The sequence below is a fragment of the Siphateles boraxobius genome, unplaced genomic scaffold, assembly GCF_051911475.1.
Source record: "Siphateles boraxobius isolate OS27281-9 unplaced genomic scaffold, OSU_SipBor_1 9, whole genome shotgun sequence".
In the NCBI taxonomy this organism is placed as follows: domain Eukaryota; kingdom Metazoa; phylum Chordata; class Actinopteri; order Cypriniformes; family Leuciscidae; genus Siphateles; species Siphateles boraxobius.
Genome location: NW_027509219.1, coordinates 24,751,191 through 24,772,352, shown reverse-complemented (window position 1 = coordinate 24,772,352; position 21,162 = coordinate 24,751,191). Strand labels below are relative to the sequence as shown.

The following is a 21,162-nucleotide window of genomic DNA, read 5'->3' as shown; positions in this document are numbered from 1 at the left end:
TTTATGCTTCCGCTCCTCTGTGAGAGATACGAGACCAGTGCGCTGCGCAGGTGTCGCTCATCATTACGCACGGCACTGGCCTCGGACCGTCCTCCCACGGCCCTCAACATCATCCTGTTCGCTACACCTACTATATTGAATTACATTGTTATTAGTGTTAGCTCACTATCTTTGCCTATTTCAGTTCATTAGGCGAGGTTAACGGTTTTATATAATATTAGTGATTCTCATTTCTCTCGGACAAAATGCTAGAACTTGCACTGTTTTGAGATTAATTTTGAGATAAATTTTTAGAGACAACCCTTTTTTAATCCATCTCTGATGTGTGATACTGACCTGAATTCTATATGAGTTTCTAAAGGTTTTTGAATTATTTGCACTGTTAAGAACATAGACTGTTTTATGTGCAACAATAGTTTGATGTATTTTGAAAAGTTGGCAGTCAAAACTAAAACCGTCAAGGGATCAATGTTCTCAATTTTTTCTGACAAACAGCAAATGTGTATATTACAGTATGTAGAGTGTTTTCTAAATTTTTAATTTGCAGTGAACAGTATTTATTATTAGAGGGGTAGAATCCATAGCTCAGTACTCACTACTCATGAGAACTTTTAAAGAAGCTATACTCTCACACTACTCAAGTAGTTTTTACATGTACATTTAACACAAATATTTTAGGAATCTGTCAAAAACTTGTTTAAAACTAAAAATATATTGTCATTTATTAGGCAAATAACAAATTGAAACAATTAAATTCTTTATTCACACATAATAACCAAAAAACTTATTTGGCCTTGATAACAGCTTGTATTCTTGTTGGCATTGTTTTTATGAACAGTACTTTTCCACAGTCTCTTTTCCACAGTCATTGACTTGACTTCCAATTAGTCTCTAGTTGTTCCCAAATACTTGCTTTTCATGAAACTTTTGTGCGATATATCTTTGTCCCAGACTTTGACCTGATCAACTGTTGTCACAGTCTTCGATGACTGTGACAACAGTCACGTCTTCTGCCCGTATTCACCGACATCAGCGAAACTGGCCCGCTGATGTCGATCGCTGATGACTGAGGGGATCGGAGAGCATGGGTACGTGTCAATGCCGCCCATTGACGAGACGTTCGCGAACTATCTTGTGTCTGGGCGGGCAGCGACACTGAAAGCTCCAACCCTGCCATCCAAACCGCTGAGAACAACGGCTCATTTGAATGGCAGAGCATACACGGCAGTAGGTCAGGCCGGTGCTGCACTGCACACCATGGCAGCGTTACAGGCGTACCAGGCCGACCTGCTGGGGGATCTCGACCAGGGGGCAGGGATGTCCCCTGAGGCGGTGGCTGAGCTGCGCCGCAGCACAGATCTGGCTCTCCGGGCTACCAAGCAAACCGCTGCCGCGATCGGACGGTCGATGGCGGCGATGGTGGCCACGGAGAGGCATCTGTGGTTAAATCTAGCCGACATCGGGGAGAAAGAAAAAGCCTTTCTCCTCGATTCGCCGGTTTCGCCTTCCGAACTCTTCGGCACCTCCGTAGAGGCAGTGGTGGGGAAGTTCAGGGAGGCGAAGGCGCGCTCAGCAGCATTTAAAACTTGTATACCGCTGAGATCCGAGTCCGTACCCCGGCAAGCGGGAGGGCCTGGCCCTTCAGGGTCTGAGGACCGTAGGCAGGGCCAACGAGCCAGTGTCGCCTCTCGTGCGCCCCCTCTCGCAAGGAGCAGGTCGCAGAGAAGGCGTGACTCCCGCAACAGGAGAGATCTGAGGGAGGTTATCCAGCGCAAACGCACACAGCGTCGGTGATGCATAACCTCCCCGGAGGGTCGTGACATCTGCCCTCTCCCCTCTCCTGACCCCCAGGCGTTCATTACATCAGGCCTGGGGATGGGCCTATGATGAGAACTATGTTCTGACGGCCCACGTAGGCTTGGTTTGTGGAAACGCCCCTTTCAGGCTTGTGAAGTGGCGGATCCCAGGTTCTTAAAAGAACTATCTGGCGGGTCTTTACTTCGCACGCCGCAGGTGAGCTGACCGGTCTTCTGAAGAGTATTTTTTGTGATTAAAAAATAAAATGTTTCTCTTTACAGACCGCGTCCCCTGTATAGATTTATGGGGTCATGTCAATGTACTAAGGTAAGAGAACTTTATTGGATTATTAGGGCCCTGAAGTTCCTTGTTTGGTGGCCAGAACGGTAACTGTGTTAGCCTTCGGGCTACTAGGCCACCTTAGGGTAGAGTAGTTGGTCTCTCTCTTTTAGAAGTTTTTACTTAGAGTGTTGACTGACGCTAGTGCTTCAGTTAGATCTTATGTCCGGCCCACGGGGCCGTTTTGACTTCTCTGAGTGTTTCGCCCCTTGAGCTACTGTTTGGGTTTTCAGTAGGATGAGCGATTTTTGCAGCCCTTTTGTATGGAATAATACAGACTATATGTGACCCGTCACAGAAACCAGGGACACAAGTCGGCAGCACAACTTTCGAGCAAAATGAGAAAGAAGAGTTTTTTTTCAAAATTGGTGATTTTCAATTTTTTGCAGAATCTGTTAATTGAAATCACGAAGAAGCCTCTCCATGTTTGAGATAGCAGTATTGGTATATTTAAAAGCTTACATTTTGAGGTTGAAATCGGCTTGTTTTCGGAGATTCTAGCATGCAGTAGGGGCGTGGCGTGTCATTGTCTGTGTGTATTTCCATACTGAATAACCCGGCGCTTTTGCCCCCGCCCTCCAAGTCAACCACATGGCTACTTATTATGCTGTGCTCTGGCCAGCTCTCTCTGATATCAAAATTCAATGAAGATGGATGCCGCAAAGATTGTCGCAGACGAGATGAACCGTCTGGCAGTTACACCGAAAATGTTTTCGCCGCACTTCGTGGGCTCGGGAAACTGAACCGGAGGTATGGGCGCAGCGCGCGCGCCCTCAGTGCTTCAATACGGCGGCTCGGCTCGCTGACAGCGGTGGCTGGCTGTTTCATATGTGACGGAGAATCGAAATAGAGGATGCAGTTAAGACCTTTGCTGCTGCGATGAAGGCCTGCCGTGCGTGTTTCTGAAATGTAAGTTAAGCTTCATTTGCTCTTTAGTCGTTATTTAAGATGCTGAACCTGCTGATGATATAATGTGCTTGCGGACATTTCATTTGTGTGTGTATACGCACATAAGAAAGTGGTGTAAAGAGATTTGCAACAGTAATTTGAGGAGGTGAAATGTGATTATTTGGAAAATTGCAGAAATGACTGCTTAAAGAAAAATGCCAGCAGGCATTTGCCTCCTACATAAACTTTAATATTGTTGACATTTTGGGCACACGAGCGTTGCGCACTATTTGCGCTATATGTAGGCCTATGGCTTATTGGTCTTTGTTTGTTGTTGTTGGTTTTGCGTTATATGTATATGGCATATTGGTCTTTGTGTGTTGTTGCTGGTTTTGCGTTATACTGTATGTATATGGCATATTGGCCTTTGTGTGTTGTTGCTGGTTTTGCGTTATATGCAGGCTATATGGCATATTGGTCTTTGTGTGTTGTTGCTGGTTTTGCGTTATATGTATATGGCATATTGGTCTTTATGTGTTGTTGCTGGTTTCGCGTTATATGCAGGCTATATGGCATTATTGGTCTTTGTGTGTTGTTGCTGGTACGTTGCAAATAGAGGGGCAGCACAATTGTTTTTCGCCTAGTGCGGCAGAAGTGCACTCATTCGAAGTGTAAAAAAAGCTGTAAAGCACATGGAGGAGCTTTACAGGGGGTATGGCTTATCTAAATGAGATGTAAATGAGCCCTATTGTCACCCCCAGCAGCAGAGACAGGTGAGAACTGCACAATCTTTAGAGCTCGTTTTCTCCTCTTTGAGCTTTTTTAAGTGCCTACTTTAAAATGGCCACAACTTCTCCAAATATTATCAGATTTCCACATGTTACACATCGTTGGAAAGCTTGGATATTACACTCTCAGAATCTATGAATAACTCAAAATGCCCCAGAACCGACTTGTGTCCCTAGTTTCCGTGACTGGTCACATATTCTTTAGTGGCTGTGGCTCCTCCGAGCCCTCAGATAGATCTATGCTTGCAGGCTGGCCCTCACCAGGGCCGCCTCTGTAGCTGGCCTAGGCTGTACCTGGGATATTGAGGCGCTCTGCTTAGTTTAGCATTTCTTCCTCTGACTCTTCACTTTGTGAATGTATGTTTCTAGCATCCCTGTATAACAGCCTCCTCCCACGGGAGTCGTTAGGCCAAGGCCCGCCCCCTTCTCTGCATTCTGGGGCAACTAGAGTAATGCCGCTTGGTGTATAGGTTGGTTTATAAGGACGTGGTAGGCCTCAAACAGGCCTCCGGGGTATTTATGTCTTTATTGAGTAGGGTTAGGCCGTCTTTCGCTTCACGGAGAAGACTGGGTTTGTCTGCGCGACCCTGCCGTGCAGAACTGGCATACGGATTAGGCCGCCAGTATAGGCCCCTAGAGCCGCTGGCAGGCCCGCACCCTGGTAACCTCAGGGTGAGGTGTGAGTATTCCCCTGTGACACAAGGTAGGTCTGAGCACTTCACTCCCAGTTCTGTTTTATCCAACCTCGCACCACTATGGCTCGGATCGAGTATGAAGTAAGCCTTCACTTCTTCTTTGGTCGAAGTACGCTCCCCTGAAGCCAGAGCATTGCCTTGAGCTGACGCCCATGCATAGATGATAGGCCCCTGACTAACTGGGGCCTCCGTTGAGGCAGAGTGGCGTATGTTGTACTCCCCTTGTTTTAAGGGTGCTAGCTTTCTTGCATAGTACACTGCCATGTGCGATGTCGTTAGGCACCAGGATAATGTAGGCGCTGCGTGAACAGCTTATCTGCCAGCGAAGGCTGCGCCATTGAGTAGTAGGCCTCAGCAGGCCTCCTTGATTGGGCAGCCCCCAAGAGGGCGCTGTAGGCCAGCTCACTTTACGTGGTTGGCCTTGGTGGTTCGGGCAGTTGACTCACTGATGGGTAGTAGGCCTTAAACAGGCCTCCTCGGAGGTGAGTCCCAACATTGTGGGACATACCTATAGCGCCAGGCCTCCCTGAACGTGAGTTCCCACATGCTGTGATATCAGGTAGTAGGCTCCTCCAGGCCTCCTTGAATGAGAACGGTCAGGTAGTAGGCCTCACCAGGCCTCCCTGAGGGTGAGTTTCCCACATGCTGTGGTGATCAGGGTTTAGGTCCTACTGGGTCTCCCTGAACGGGAACGGTCAGGTAGTAGGCCTCACCAGGCCTCCTTGAAGGTGTGTTCCCACAGATTGTGGTGATCAGGTAGTAGGCTTCACCAGGCCTCCCTGAGGATGAGTCCCCCACGTACTGTGGTTTCCAGGTTGTAGGCCTCTCCAGGCCTCCCTGTGAATGGTTCCCTAGGGTGCTGGGTTTGTGAAGCTAGTGGCCTCTTGCTATCTGTTTCAGCTAGCCTTAATAGGCAGCTGCTGAAGGCGAGCTTGCGCCCTGGCTCGCTAAAGTGTTCATTCTCTGCTATTGGTTCCCTCCCGGAACCTTTCCTGCCTACAGCCTGGTTTGCCTACCAGGCAGACCTTGTGCTCCCCTCACCGAGGGTCTCTATGAGCATGCGGCTTCCTGAGTCTGGTCAGACGGTCGTAGGCCTCTCGTGAGGCCTCCCAGTTAGATCAGCCCTTAGGCCTTCACAGGCCTCCTCAGTGTTTTGAAACACAGACACTGCAAGGGTTGGAAAGCACTATGCTGAGTCATACTCTCCGGAATATCCCGTCTCTGAGGTCCGGGCCGAGTTGTTCACTGCCAGCTTCGCAGTCCCTCGGGTTGGATGGCTTACTTAAGGCTTTTGTCCAGAGGCTCTGTCTTCAGACAGACAGGATTTGGCCAGACTAAGTGTCTATGTACTGACGCCAGGTCAGGCCGTCCTGGTGGCATTTCGGGGTGAGTATGTTCCCCTGAATAATGACTGGCTGGGGTTCCTTCGGGTTCCCTAGCCACATTCCCTAGAAGGGACCCCTTATAATTGGAAGTTGTGGTTCCAGGCCCGGAGCCGCCCCAGGTAGACCCTTCATTTAACCATGTTTATGAGGGTTTTTCTGTGAGGCTGTAGCTTAGGCTATGACCGTAGGGAATGCTGTCACTGACAGCCCAGTGTGACCTTAGGGTGAGTGGTTCTAGCGTTTCATTTGAAGTGGCTGGTTCTGACAGTTGTCACAGCCCTTGGGCATGCACTCCCCTCAGCATGGCGGAGTGGGTATTTCGTTCCCTATAGCGTCGATGACGTATTGTTGAGTTCCCTTCGAAAGGGAACGTCTCAGGTTACGACTGTAACCTATGTTCCCTGAGAACAGGGAACGAGACAATACGTCTCCCTGCCATGCCTCGGGGCTTGCCTACCGTACAGTCCCTTCAGACGATAAGGTGATTTGTCATGTTGCAAGGCGCCCTTATATACTTCCAGGTCGCACGTTAATCATTACTCTAATGATTCACGGGCTGTCGCCGGTCAATGTGATTGACGTGATTTGATAGTGATTTCAGACACCTGTCACGCCTGAGGCGTTCCCCATAGCGTCGATGACGTATTGTCTCGTTCCCTGTTCTCAGGGAACATAGGTTACAGTCGTAACCTGAGACGTTTTCTAGTCTATTTAAGAGAATGTTGTGGTCAATGGTGTCAAATGCTGCACTAAGATCAAGTAACACTAATAGAGAGATACAACCATGATCGGATGATAAGAGCAAATCATTTGTGACTCTAATGAGAGCTGTCTCAGTGCTATGGTGTGGTCTAAATCCTGACTGGAAATCCTCGCAGATATCATTTATTTCAAGAAAGGAACACAGTTCCTGGAACACAGGATACTGCATTTTCTAATATCTTTGATAGAAAAGGTAGATTTGAGATCGGCCTGTAATTGACTAATTCTGTAGGATCAAGTTGCGTTTTTTTAACAAGCGGTTTAATCATAGCCAGCTTAAAGGTTTTTGGTACGTATCCTAGAGACAAAGATGAATTAATGATATTGAGAAGAGGATCTATGACCTCTGGAAGCATCTCTTTCAGTAGTTTAGTCGGTATAGGGTCTAACATACATATTGTCGATTTAGATGAATTAACGAGTTTGCAAAATTCTTCTTCTCCTATAGCAACAAATGAATCAAATTTTACCTCAGGGAGACTATAATGCACTCCCTGATGCGATGCTGTAGTAGACGGTTGCATAGTTATAATTTTGTCCCTAATATTATCAATCTTATAAGTGAAGAAGTTCATAAAGTCATTCCTGCTGTGTTTCTTGGAAACTTCTGGGCTTGAAGCTTTCTTTTTCATTAGTGTAGCCACTTTTTCAAATAAATACCTAGGATTATGTTTATTTTCTTCTAATAGGGTTGAAAAATAAGCAGATCTAGCAGCTTTTAAAGCCTCTCTGTAAGCAATCGAGCTCTCCTTCCATGAAATCCGAAATACCTCTAGTTTTGTTTTCTTCCAGTTGCGCTCCATTTTTCTGGCTGCTCTCTTAAGGGCCCGGGTGTGCTCGTTGTTCCACGGCGTTGGACTATTTTCATTAATCTTCTTTAAGCGCAACAGAGCAACTGTGTCTAAAGTGCTGGAAAGGAGAGAGTTAAAAGTTTCTGTTGCAATATCAATTTCTTCTAAGCTATCTGGGATGCTGAGATGATGAAACTGATTAGGAAGATTATTGATAAAGCAATCTTTAGTGGCAGAAGTGATAGGTCTAACATACTTGTAACACGGAGTTGGCATTACATTGGCTAAATGTAATTTACATGAGACTAGATAATGATCTGAGATGTCATCGCTCTGCTGCAGAATTTCAACAGCATCAACATATATTCCATGTGATAATATTAGATCTAGAGTATGATTACGACAATGACTAGGTCCTGACACATGTTGTCTAACGCCAATAGAGTTAAGAATCTCTTTAAATGCCAATCCCATTGCATCTTTTCAAATATCTACATGTATTAAAATCACCAACAACTAGGACTTTATCTGCATTCAATACTAATTCTGCTAGAAAGTCAGCAAATTCTTTGATAAAGTCTTTATGGTGCCCTGGTGGCCTGTATACAGTTGCCAGCAGAACTCTCAAACTTGATTTATCGTTTACATTATATATGTTTACATTAAGCACCAACACTTCAAAAGAAGTATATTTAAAACTAGATTTTTTAGTGGTTTTGAAAATATTACTATAAATTACAGCAACACCTCCGCCTTTGCCTTTCAGGCGAGGTTCATGTTTATAACAGTAACCATGGGGGGTGGACTCATTTAAAGTAATTTTTTAACCTTAGATCGGTTTGGACGTTTTTTGGATTTCCAAATTTGGGACATCAAACATCTCTGATGATATCTAGGTGAAAGAGGCTCTATGTGATGGGATTTATCTGACCTTGGTGACGCGAGGCCGCTAGCAGACGGTCGGTTTAGCCAGTTTGTCTGCTTCCTGACCTGAGCCCCAGATTGTCATGTTTTGTCTCGAAGACTATGAGCCAAATTACTAGAGAGAAGAGCAGCACCATCCCAGGAGGGATGAATAACATCTCTTTTCAACAGGTCAGGTTTGCCCCAAAAACTTTTCCGATTGTCTATGAATTCAATATTATTTTGCGGACACCACTTAGACAGACAGCCATTGAGTGATGACAATCTCCTAACTATCTCATCACTCCTTCGAACAGGAAGGGGGCCAGAGCAAACTACAGTGCCTGACATCGTACTTGCGAGTTCAAACACCTCTTTAATATTAATTTTGGTGATCTCCGACTGGCGGAGTCGAACATCATTAGTGCCGACGTGAATAACAATCTTAGAGAATTTACGATTAGCATTAGCCAGCACTTTTAAATTTGCTTTGATGTCAGGCGCTCTGGCTCCCGGCAAACATGTGACTATGTTGGCTGGTGTCCCTATTTTCACGTTCCGTGTGTTCGAATCACCAATTACCAGGGCACAATCAACAGAATTCTCAGTCGGTGTTTCACTTAGCAGGGCAAACCGATTTGTTGTGGTAATCGGAACGGAAAAGTGTTTTTTTGATCCGCGACTAGAGCGACCCCTCACCGTCACCCATTTGCCTTGCTGCACAGGCAATAATTCAGCCGGAACCGAATCATGTAAAGAGTTCACTATGCTAGGCGCATCCAAAATAGTATCTAAAGCTCTAGCACACTTACTATCCTCAATTAAAGTTTGGATGCGTGTTTCTAAAATCTTCTCCGTCAGCCTGACTGTCTCCTTGCATTTATCACATATAAACCCTATATTGCCGACGGGGAAGGCTATGCTAAACATGTAACAAGAAGTGCAGGTGACAATAACAGGACAAGACATTACTCACCGTGTTTGTTGACTTATTCTTACTCAACGGGGCTTTTTTTATGAACTCAGAGGCGCGGGTGTGCGAGAGAAAAATAAATAAATAACTGAGCGCACGGGTGGCGCGTTAACAGGCTAGCGAGTTAGTAGCGTGTTGTGCTACCAATAACGGAGGCTAGCGATGTCAGGTTAATCTAAGATGTTGTCTAAGCTGTATTTAGTAGTATAAACAACTAGAAATGGTAGTAAATGATGGTTCAAAACAGAAAGAAATACAAAGCTAATACGAAGATAAGACGGAGCTTACAGCCTCGAAGCAAACAAAACACAGCAGGCAGCTAGGCAGACAGGAGCAATCGATCATGATCAGGATGACACGTTGTGTGTATGTTACGTCGTTCATGTTACACTGTGTGTATCCTCTGCCCGTCTGCCTGCCTGTACCTGCATTTGTTATTTTTGTATTAGTAAAAGTGTAATTAGAACTTTGGACTCCTTCCAGTTCTTCAGCCCGCACCACACCCGTGACAACTTTGACTAAAGAGCTTACACATACTGGTGGATTAACCATTACAGATTACAGAAACATAAAAAAATTATTTTGGTAATCACCAATACTGTTAGAATAGGGCAGCTGTGGCACAAACCTTACATTGGGTGGTGGTCTAATAAACTTATTAAGCACTGTATATATATAAATACATTGTTGTGTTTCAGAGACAATTTTATCAAAGACATTCATAGGCCCTTCTGAGTCTGTGTAAATACTGATGCTCTGTAATGCTTTCAGCATTCCACACAGGCACATCCGCAGCACCAATGACCTCTGAAGCCAACAGTGCACAAACAAACCTAACTACAAGCACAACAAAATTTACAACATCAAATACAGACCCACAGGCTACAGGTTAAAAAAAAAAAAAATATATATATATATATATATGACTTTATATATCTGATGTGTGATGCTGGATTAAACTCTACATGAGTTTCTAAAGGTTTTTGTATTCTTTTCACTGTTCTGAACATAGACTGTTTTATGTGCAACAATAGCTTGCTCAGTGTTCATTAAGAGCAGGCCAGACCCTTTAAACGTAAAGGGTTTTTTAATTATTTAATTTTTTCATACACTATGATTTAAAACAGTGATGAGTTTAGTGAAAAAAACTTTCCAACTTTTCATCTCTGTAATCCCCCCTGCCTATTATTTTCGGAAGTAGATATTTTATCACTAATAAGTGATGTATTTTAAAAAGTTGGCAGTCAAAACTAAAACTGTTGGATCACCAATGCTGTTAGTTTAGGGCAGCTGTGGCACAAACCTTACATTGGCCCTCATTTATCAAAAGTGCGTACAGCAAATTTCCAGCGTACACCTGGCGTACACCCAAAACCACGGTGACTTTGATATTTATCAATATGGACGTTGGCGTACGGCACGCTCAAATCCTACGCCAGGTCAGGAGGTGGTGTACATGTACGCACGTTTAGAGTTAGTGCGGAAATGCGCAGAAAAACAATTCCTTACACCACAAAACGCACTGACAAACTAAAAGATATGAGGAGCTCTTTTCCAAAACGCGATAAACGCCATTTTTAAAAATACATTTGTATTTTATTTCTATTAATAAACTAGTGTTGTGTCTGCAAAGATGAAATTGATGATCACCATCTCCGTAGTGAACGTGCCTATAGAGAGCAGTTTTCGACAGCACTTGATTCAGTAGTACTAACACTTTCTCTTCTCTTCTATTCTATAAAAAAAAAAAAAATGCACTAAAGTTAAACTGAGAGGGGTTATAGCACTTGCGTATTGTTGTCCTACTGTTAGTTTAACTGCTTCTATTGTTTTCTCATTTGTAAGTCGCTTTGGATAAAAGAGTCTGCTAAATGAATAAATGTAAATGTAATGTAAATGTAGAGAGAGTAGCCTATTTCTTTTCGTTTATAATTGTTTCGTTTAAAGACATTTCAAGCTTTCTTTATAGATATATTTCTCATGTCTGTGAGGCATATACTGAGTTTCATTTAATTTGTGATGAGATGCGCTCCAGTTCACGTGCAATGCAAGGGACAACGCCCGCGCCTCCATGTCATAGCTCATGATTATATTTTCTGCTATTTGCTTATTTATTAAATCCAGGCAATCCAGGTTGATGAAAAAAATATTAAAATTAAGATACAATTTATACAAAACGGAATTCACTTTAAAGAAAGGCTTTCTACAAAACAAAACTTAATTAAGTGGCCAAAATCATGTCTGAGGATGTCTCCCGATATATTGCGCATCCTATCTTAGCCTATGTTCACTTTTCATAATCAACATAGATGGGGAAAAAATAACATTATTATTTTTTAACAAATATGAAACTAAATGCAGTTAATGGCTACAACACGTAGCCTAATAGTAGGCCTGAATATTGTTATCATTACTTTTCAAGTTCGGCATGAATGACTATTAGCCTAAATGTGTTACTAAATGATTTGAATGTATTTTTAACATGGTTGTATTTAAGGACTGTATTTGTGTGTTATTTTTAAATTATTTGTTTTATGTGGTGGACAATATTGGAACGTGACATTGGAAATATTTATTTTCATTTTTACTATTTAATTTATTTTACTATTTATTTTGTTTGGCTTTTATTTATTTCATGCAGTTGCACTTATTTAATTTATATTAATTCATAGTATGAGTCCCTGATTATATGTTGCATGTTCTCTTGTTGTTGTTTTTGTTGTTGTTTTTTTAGACAAAAAATGGATGGATTTATAGCGTTTTGAAAAAAATATAATTAACTTTGAATTTATCATCAACAATATTGTTGTTTGATTTAATAATAATTTTTCATGATGGTGATGGTCTCGATCTCCAGAGAAGTGTCTCCTCTTTGCCGTCTTCCGTGTGTCCATGGCGTAAAATGAGGGTGTGGGGGAAGCGGATACTTGAATATATAGGGGCGTGTTATTCTAATGACGATCGTTTTCAGCCGCGGCATTTATCAAGGGCAGGTATTGCGTACACCTGGATTTCAAAGGTACGCACAGCTTCATAAATCAGCCGGCGAGAGGAGTGTAAGCATAATCTTACGCCAACATATACGCCCGTTTCTACGCAAGAATGATAAATGAGGGCCATTGGGTGGTGGTCTAATAAACTTATTAAGCACAGTATATACACTCACCTAAAGGATTATTAGGAACACCTGTTCAATTTCTCATTAATGCAATTATCTAATCAACCAATCACATGGCAGTTGCTTCAATGCATTTAGGGGTGTGGTCCTGGTCAAGATAATCTCCTGAACTCCAAACTGAATGTCAGAATGGGAAAGAAAGGTGATTTAAAGGGGTGATGAACTGAGAAATCAAAATTTCCTTGAGCTTTTGACATCTAAGAGGTCACCATATTATAAGAATATCCTGTAAGTTTCAGAACTGAAAACGTCCTTGTTAGTCCAATAAATGCTTTTATTGACACCAGGCTCAGCAAACGACTCGTTTTTCAAACTGGGGAACTATGACGTCAAAGAGGATAAAACACCACCCCCGCAGAAGAAGATCAACGCCTACTTCAACACGGCCGGTTTAGCCCCGCCCACCGATTCGCGCATTACACGCATAGCTAAATAACATAGGCCTACCTCGTGATGACAAACCGGATCGAGCTACCGAGCAGTAAACATGCCGTTTACTAAATATTGTGCAGTGCCTGGTTGTGGAAGAAGACAGTCGCTGCATAAGCTTCCTCTGGATTCCAATAGGAATGCATGGTTAAAATTTATTTTTAATGAGGTTCCAGCTGATGTGGGTAAAACATTGTCCGTTTGTTCGCTTCATTTCGCCGAGGACTGTTTTGTAAACAAGACACAGGTCGAGACAGGATTTGTAGACCGATTAAGATTGAAAAACGGTGCTGTGCCTTCTATATTGGATCCGACAGGAATGGTGCAACACACTTATGTGAGTAAAATTTCTATAAAAACATTAAAGATAGCCTACATTAGAAGTAGCATAAACAATTAACAATAACTTACCACGCTGTCACAGGCTGAAGTATCCGTTGTATTTGAGGTGTTGTTGGTTCATTGTCCTGCGATTCGGGATCGGACTCTGGGTCGAACATGTATGGGCGAATCATTCCGGTTGCCATTTTACAACATTGGAAGTTTTCAATTTCCCCCACGTGCACTGACGAGTGAGTTGAAACTCATTATTATGCAAAACTGTTATCCACTCACAGCAGTGGGCGTTTACTTCCAAGTCTTCAATGCGAGACGCCCATAAAAACCGAGCGTTTTTGAGCTAGGCTCAAAACTAGGGTAGAAAATAGCCTATTACTTATTCATTTTGATTTTTTGAATGTAAAAACCAAGCGAACGTCATAAGTTGACCTCAGACAACAATATAATTTTTAAAAAAAAGCCACTTCATGACCCCTTTAAGCAATTTTGAGCGTAGCATGATTGTTGGTGCCAGACGGGCCCGTCAGAGTAATTCACAATCTGCTCAGTTACTGGGATTTTCACACACAACCATTTCTAGGGTTTACAAAGAATGGTGTGAAAAGGGAAAAACATCCAGTATGCGGCAGTCCTGTGGGCGAAAATGCCTTTGTAGATGCTAGAGGTCAGATGAGAATGGGCCGACTGATTCAAGCTGATAGAAGTGCAACTTTGACTGAAATGACCACTCGTTACAACCGAGGTATGCAGCAAAGCATTTGTGAAGCCACAACACGCACAACCTTGAGGCGGATGGGCTACAACAGCAGAAGACCTCACCGGGTACCACTCATCTCCACTACAAATAGGGATGCAGCGATTACCGGATTTCACAATTAACCGCGCTTTAAAACGTCACGGTTAATTAATCGTAAAGACTATGCTACACCGAGTGTTCTGCACGGAACGGAACTTTTGCACCAAACGAAAACAAGGTTACACCAGCGGTGCACTAGCTTAATGCCGTGTTCAACCACTATGGCAGAGGGACTAGCAGCGATGCTCTATTTCCACCGAAAAAACGCCTTAAGGGCCTATTCACAGATCGCGTCTTTTGCGGCTCAAGTTCGTTATTTCAAATGTAGGCGCGCGGCATGCGCGCTTATAAGGGAAGCGACGCGCTCGTTTTTTTCCAAGCGCGTGCGCGCCGCATCGAGATAAAAACATCTCTACTTTTCATAATGCCGCAAGCGCACCTTAGGTCAAGTGACAAGAACCAACACAGCAACAACAGAAGCCTCCGGACGGAGCGCAACCGCCCTAGCGCTTAGGAAAAAGGAGAACGTGGCGTGCAACTTTCAGCTTTCAGTGCAAAAAAACAACAACAAAAAAACAGCGGAATGTTTTGGTTACGCAAGTCTGTGGAAAACAGAAGTGACGTGCTCTCAAGATTTTCAGTCAGTGAACATTTAACTTAATATCCTATTGCTTTCTCCTGTAAATGTTAGGCTTTGTAGTTTTAATATGCCCGGTGTAAAACACTAACATTAGATCAGGGCCGTGTAGACTTCTAGGACTACCAATTAACTGCATTTCAGTTATTAATAACAAAGCATGAGAGATGTTCTCAGTTTCTTTCTATAATTTTTACTTAAACTTCAAACAAACAAACCAAAATAATGAGATTATAATAGATGATTTTCTAAAGGCGCATGTAAAATTTGGATTAATAATTAAAAAAAAAGAGTATTAAAATAAGTACAATAATATTGGAGTGGATAACATTTGGACTATATTTGTTTTCTTTTTAAAAGAAATACATAGTTAATATTTAGCTTACATTTAATTCAATAGAGCCAACTACTTTGTTTATTCTTATTTTCATTGGGACTTATTATCCCTTTATTTGTTTTTAAGTCAAATACCAACAAGATATTGTTTTCATGTTATCAAGTTTTCTACCTCAGGTTGAAAATCAATTTAGAACAAACTAAACACTTAATCATCTTGTGATCTTTTTCAATCAAATAGCCCTGCAGCCATTGACTTAATTTGTTATTTTTAAAAGAAAAATGCTGGATGTTTACAAAGCACTTCTCTTTAATTCCAAAGGAAGAGATTGATTATCGTTTGTCATTTTATAATTTTGTACTGTGTTGTGGCAAATAACACATTAAAATCTAGTGTTGAGTGTTCATGTGATATTATACATATAGTTTTGTGAAATTAATTGATGCATAATAATCGTGATAATCGTTAAATCGTGATTATTTCTCAGACAATAATCGTACTTACAAAATCTGTAATCGTTGCATCCCTAACTACAAATAGGAAAAAGAGGCTACAATTTGCAAGAGCTCACCAACATTGGACAGTTTAAGACTGGAAAAATGTTGCCTGGTCTGATGAGTCTCGATTTCTGTTGAGACATTCAGATGTTAGAGTCAGAATTTGGCGTAAACAGAATGAGAACATGGATCCATCATGCCTTGTTACCACTGTGCAGGCTGGTGGTGATGGTGTAATGGTGTGGGGGATGTTTTCTTGGCACACTTTAGCATTGTTTCTGACCATGTCCATCCCTTTATGGCCACCATGTACCCATCCTCATGATGCCTACTTCCAGCAGGATAATGCACCATGTCACAAAGCTTGAATAATTTCAAATTGGTTTCTTGAACATGACAATGAGTTCACTGTACTAAAATGGCCCCCAGAGTCAACAGATCTCAACCCAATAGAGCATCTTTGGGATGTGGTGGAACGGGAGCTTTGTGCCCTGGATGTGCATCCCACAATTCTCCATCAACTGCAAGATGCTATCCTATCAATATGGGCCAGCATTTCTAAAGAATGCTTTCAGCACCTTGTTGAATCAATGCCACGTAGAATTAAGGCAGTTCTGAAGGCGAAAGGGGGTCAAACACAGAATTAGTATGGTGTTCCTACTAATAATCCTTTAGGTGAGTGTATATAAATACATTGTTGTGTTTCAGAGACAATTTTATCAAAGACATTCATAGGCCCTTCTGTCCGTGTAAATACTGATGCTCTGTAATGCTTTCAGCATTCCTCACAGGCACATCCGCAGCGCCAACGACCTCTGAAGCCAACAGTGCACAAACAAATCTAACTACAAGCACAACAAAATTTACATCATCATACACTCAGGCTACAGGTAAAAAATAAATAAATAAATAATTTAAATATATAATTCATTTATATATCTGATGTGTGATGCTGAACTAAACTCTACATGAGTTTCTAAAGGTTTTTGTATTCTTTTCACTGTTCTGAACACAGACTTTTTTATGTGCAACAATAGCTTGCTCAGTGTCATTAAGAGCAGGCCAGACCCTTTAAACATAAAGGGTTTTTAATTATTTTTTCATACACTATGATTTAAAATAGTGATGAGTTTAGTGAAACAGCCTTTCCATCTTTTCATCTCTGTAATCCCCCCTGCCTGTTATTTTCGGAAGTCGAGTTTTTATCACTGATAAGTGATGTATTTAAAAAAAATTGCCAGTCAAAACTAAAACTGTTGGAGGATCAGTATTCTTAATTTATCACACTACATTTTTGAAAAGTAATGGTGCTTTGACTTGAGTATTGTTTCAGTACTCTTTAAAAGTGTAAATGCTGTTGGTCTGTGGCCCAGTTTACACATTACGGTTTTTTCAAATTGCTTACACACAATTTCTGAAACTATGACTCAATTTCTTGAACTCAAAACCACAAAACATTCACATAACATGCAAAACATCTGACATCTCTTGCAAAACCTCATTAATTTTTTTTTAACTCTTCCAAAAATTGTGTGTAACTCTACACACAAACATATAATGATTAGCCACATGCACGCCAGACTACACACGGATGTGAAAAATGTAAAACACTACTATCTTGTGTCTTTTGATTGTTCAGTGTGCAGTGGAGTATACAGGAATTTCTCACACATGTATGTGCAAAGATACACTGTATATAAAGTATGTATGAACAATGAATTAATGTTAGTTATTGAACTGAACTGAATCAACACTGAAGTGACCAGAATATTGACATTATTGGTTTGTTGGCCAAGCTGCTTCTCAGGCGATTTTGAATTTGTTACTATTGTGAAGCTGCTGTGAAACAATCTATTTTCTTGTATGTACATTCAATTTATATATGCACTGTGTGTGTGTATACATGTATGTATATGTCCAGTATATTATATATTATATATATATATATACATACATATATATATTTACACTATAAACAGAAATTCAAGGGGGTAAAAATAATTTCTTTCTTTCTCAAAACTGAATTTTGATTTCTATGTGATCAAGTTATGCATAAGTGTTTTCAGACATGATCACTGAATGTTGGTCATCAGTAAATGAGTGTGGCATGTAGAGAACTGTGTTTAGAGTTTATCAAAAAGTGTGTTTTTCAATTTCAAACTGAGTGTAAAGAGTATAATGTGCTTGCAGTTTTGCAGACTTGGTCTGAAGATTAGGTAGATCAATAAATGGTCTCACTGAGTGGGCCTAAAGTTCCATTTTAAGTGTGTAAGCAATTTGAAAAAAACTGTAAGATGTGTTTTGGACGATCGGGTAACAAGTGGATAACGTTAAATACAGGTGTAATACAGGGTCTAAAACGTTTTGAGCTTGTCCACTTTCTACCACTTCCAGAGGTAGTCAAAAACACATTCGACGGGATCGGGATTGGTTTACTACAGAAGCAAAAGTAGTGTAAACTAGTAAAGCTGTGTGTGTGTGTGTGTGTGTGTGTGTGTGTGTGTGTGTGTGTGTGTGTGTGTGTGTGTGTATTTTTTATACATATGTGTGTGTGTTTTTTATGTAAAAATACTTCCTCATGTTTTGCCACAATTTTATCAAAGGCATTAATTGGTTACCTCCCTTCTCTGTCCGTGTAAATACTGTTGCTCTGTGATGTTTTCAGCATTCCTCACAGACACATCCGCAGCACCAACGATCTCTGAAGCCAACAGTGCACAACATAACCTAACTTCCAGCACAACAATATCTGTATCAACATCAAATATATGCTTACAGGTTCGAGGTAAAATATATAAACCAAAAGCATTACATATAGAACAATCAAATATAACCATTAATGCAGGGCTGGTCATATATTTAAATATGTGTTTTTGAATGAAATATAGTTCCTTATGTTTCAGAGACAATTATACATTACACATTCATAGGTTACTTCCCTGTTCCCTTTTGTTTGGTATTTTATAATATATATATTCTTAATAATATTAGAATATATTTTAAAATGTAATTTATTCCTTCGATGACAAAGCTGAATTATGCTGAATATGCTGATTTGATGCTCAAGAAACATTTGTTTTTATTATCAATGTTAAAAAGCAGCTGAAGGATCATGTGACACTGGAGTAATGGATGCTGAAAATTCAGCGTTGCCATCACTGGAATTACATTTTTAAATATATTAAAATAGAAAACAGTTATATTAAATTGCTATAAAAACATCTAATAATATTTGTTTATACTGTATTTTGTAACAAATAAATGTAGCAGTGATGAGCATAACAGACTCATTTCAAAATTTCAGAGCTGGTATTAATAACTTTAAATAAATTAGCAGAAATGTAAAAAATATTTGTGTTTTTAATATAAATAAACTTGTGTTTCAGAGACTATTACACTGTAAAAACTGAAGGTGCCTCAACCCTATCCTGTTGAGGAACTAAAAGATGTATTTTAAGTGCCTCAAAACTCTTTCTTTTATAATAGGGTCACGGGATTCATTGAGAGTCTGCAGTTCTTGCCAAAACTTATGGGATCCTTTAAGCACTTTGTCTCCAGTTCTGATGTTCTGGAGTCACATTTTTTTGTTATAAGTTTCTTCTTCGTTAAAGGGTTAAATGTTAAATTTTATGTTGCTAAATTACTGGTTATTGCATTATTTTAGTGTCTTGTGTTATGATCCTTTTTTTGTATTTGTGTGCACCTTCTATTGACCTCAGCCATGTGGAAAAACTTCTTGTGATGAGATTCAGTCCACAGGTGTCTTTCTAATTACTACCTGTGTTTTTGGTGGTTGTCAGTATATTATAAAGGTTCAGAAGTTTGGTATATTACCACTATCAGTTAATAAAATACACGTTTTTACTGTAAATTTAAGTTAAATCTGTAAAACCTAAAATGTTGCTACCATAGGCATTTTTACGGCAAAGTTCTGGCAATTCACAGCTGCCTAAATTTCACAGATTTTTGTTTCACAGATTTTACAGTATATATATATATATATATATAGCATTTAAAGTGGTAGATGACATATATATTAGTTTAGAACATATCACAGTATTTTTGGGAAAAGTGTTTAAAAACAGTAATTATTTTCGGAACTTTACTTGTAGCTTCTAGTCTTTTGCACGGTGGAAAGGTTTCATGGATGTTAAAGGTTCCCTGTGGAATCACGGATGCCAATATAAGGCAAAAAGAACCTCAGATACTTTGATCTCCTGAGATATGGACAACATGTTCTATGGCAATGCAAGTGAATTAACAGTCCTGTTTGGTATAATTTGAAATGTCTCAGTGTGACTGGTACAATGGTCTCATACCCACAGAAGTAAACCAAAAGGTTATAAGGGTTTTAAGAGTTTAGAGATACTTTGGTAACTGTGGAACTTTGCAAATTCCTATCTTAAGTTTTGTCTTGGTCTGGGTATTTAAAGAAATGTTGCAAAAGTGATTCTGTATAGCCAGATAAGCCCGTAGTACTGAGAGTCAATTTTTTTGAAGTTAGCTATGCATCCTTTACTCTTTATTTCTTAGCAATTGGCATGACACATTTACCTGACTAATAATAAATTGTTACATTTGAATTTATTCTGACTTACATTGAAATTATTAACTCTAGTAGATTAAATTGTATCCATTGGAACCGTAAAGCTGCCTTCAGGTTAGTAACGGACTAAAGTCCAGTAGCATAGGGCACGCTAACTGAGATTTTAGGGCGCCGGCTAACTGGTTCAAGTGTACTGTAAAGGCTAAAAAGGGAATTTCCATGTAGGGCAAAAGCATGTTGATCGATCAGTCTAAATAGCGTGAGCCTTACCTCTGTTTAGTGTAATGTTACTATAGCTAAGTGTAGGCCTACATGGAAAACCATGACCAAACCAAAGCTACCATCAGAGAAAGTAATATTGGCCGGCTTATATTTGTAGTAGTTGTTATGACCTCTTGACTAGAGATAGTGTTGCTTTATTCAAGTGTATATAGATCTATGGGGACTAAATAAAATACTTTTAGAGAGAGCAAGCATTGGAGCGGCCATCTAAATAGTATAGTCAATTACCTCTGTCTAGTAGTGACCAAGACTGGTGAGTGGGATCTGCGTAAAAGAACGGCCGGCGCAAGACCCATGAGTGCCATTGGTATCTGAATGAACTAGTACAATAAGAGTAAAGAGTTACAGTAAATAGAATAATCAAGTGTCTAGATAACTTATTATATAAATGGTCAATAATCAATTGGCATTCTAATCTAAATTCGAGGTTGTGATAAAATGGAGTCAGACAAAAGTTTAATTGGAATTAAACTACTTTTTCACACTGAAAAGACGCACAGGTAGCCTATCCTTTACCTGCTCTATTGGAAACCGTCGTTGGGCCAGCGGGCAGGCCTTAGGCTACACCAATAAAGAACCTTTATTTTTAAGAGCAGGACGATAAATCTTGTCATTTGTTTCCATTTATTGTAGTTACATCAACATTACCTTCTCAGTGTGCGCAATATATGGTATGTAGACTGTATTGCATGTTGCTAAGTGGTATTTTATTGAAGCAAGCTTGTTTATAAATCAATTTTTCTCATGATGATTCTACAAATGTAATTAGGTTTAGTAGTCTAGCATGGCTTGCTTGCCTC

The 21,162-nt window shown here is 40.6% G+C and overlaps 1 protein-coding gene across 1 annotated transcript in view; it reads left to right on the top strand.

The window, feature by feature from the left end:
• Nucleotides 1-21,162, top strand: part of LOC143732940 (uncharacterized) — a 51,510-nt gene that overhangs the window by 21,219 nt on the left and 9,129 nt on the right. Inside the window, exons 6-7 of the mRNA XM_077224424.1 lie at nucleotides 16,314-16,424; nucleotides 20,996-21,033. Of these exons, the coding sequence (XP_077080539.1) occupies nucleotides 16,314-16,424; nucleotides 20,996-21,033 (149 nt within the window). The remainder of the gene's footprint in view (nucleotides 1-16,313; nucleotides 16,425-20,995; nucleotides 21,034-21,162) is intronic.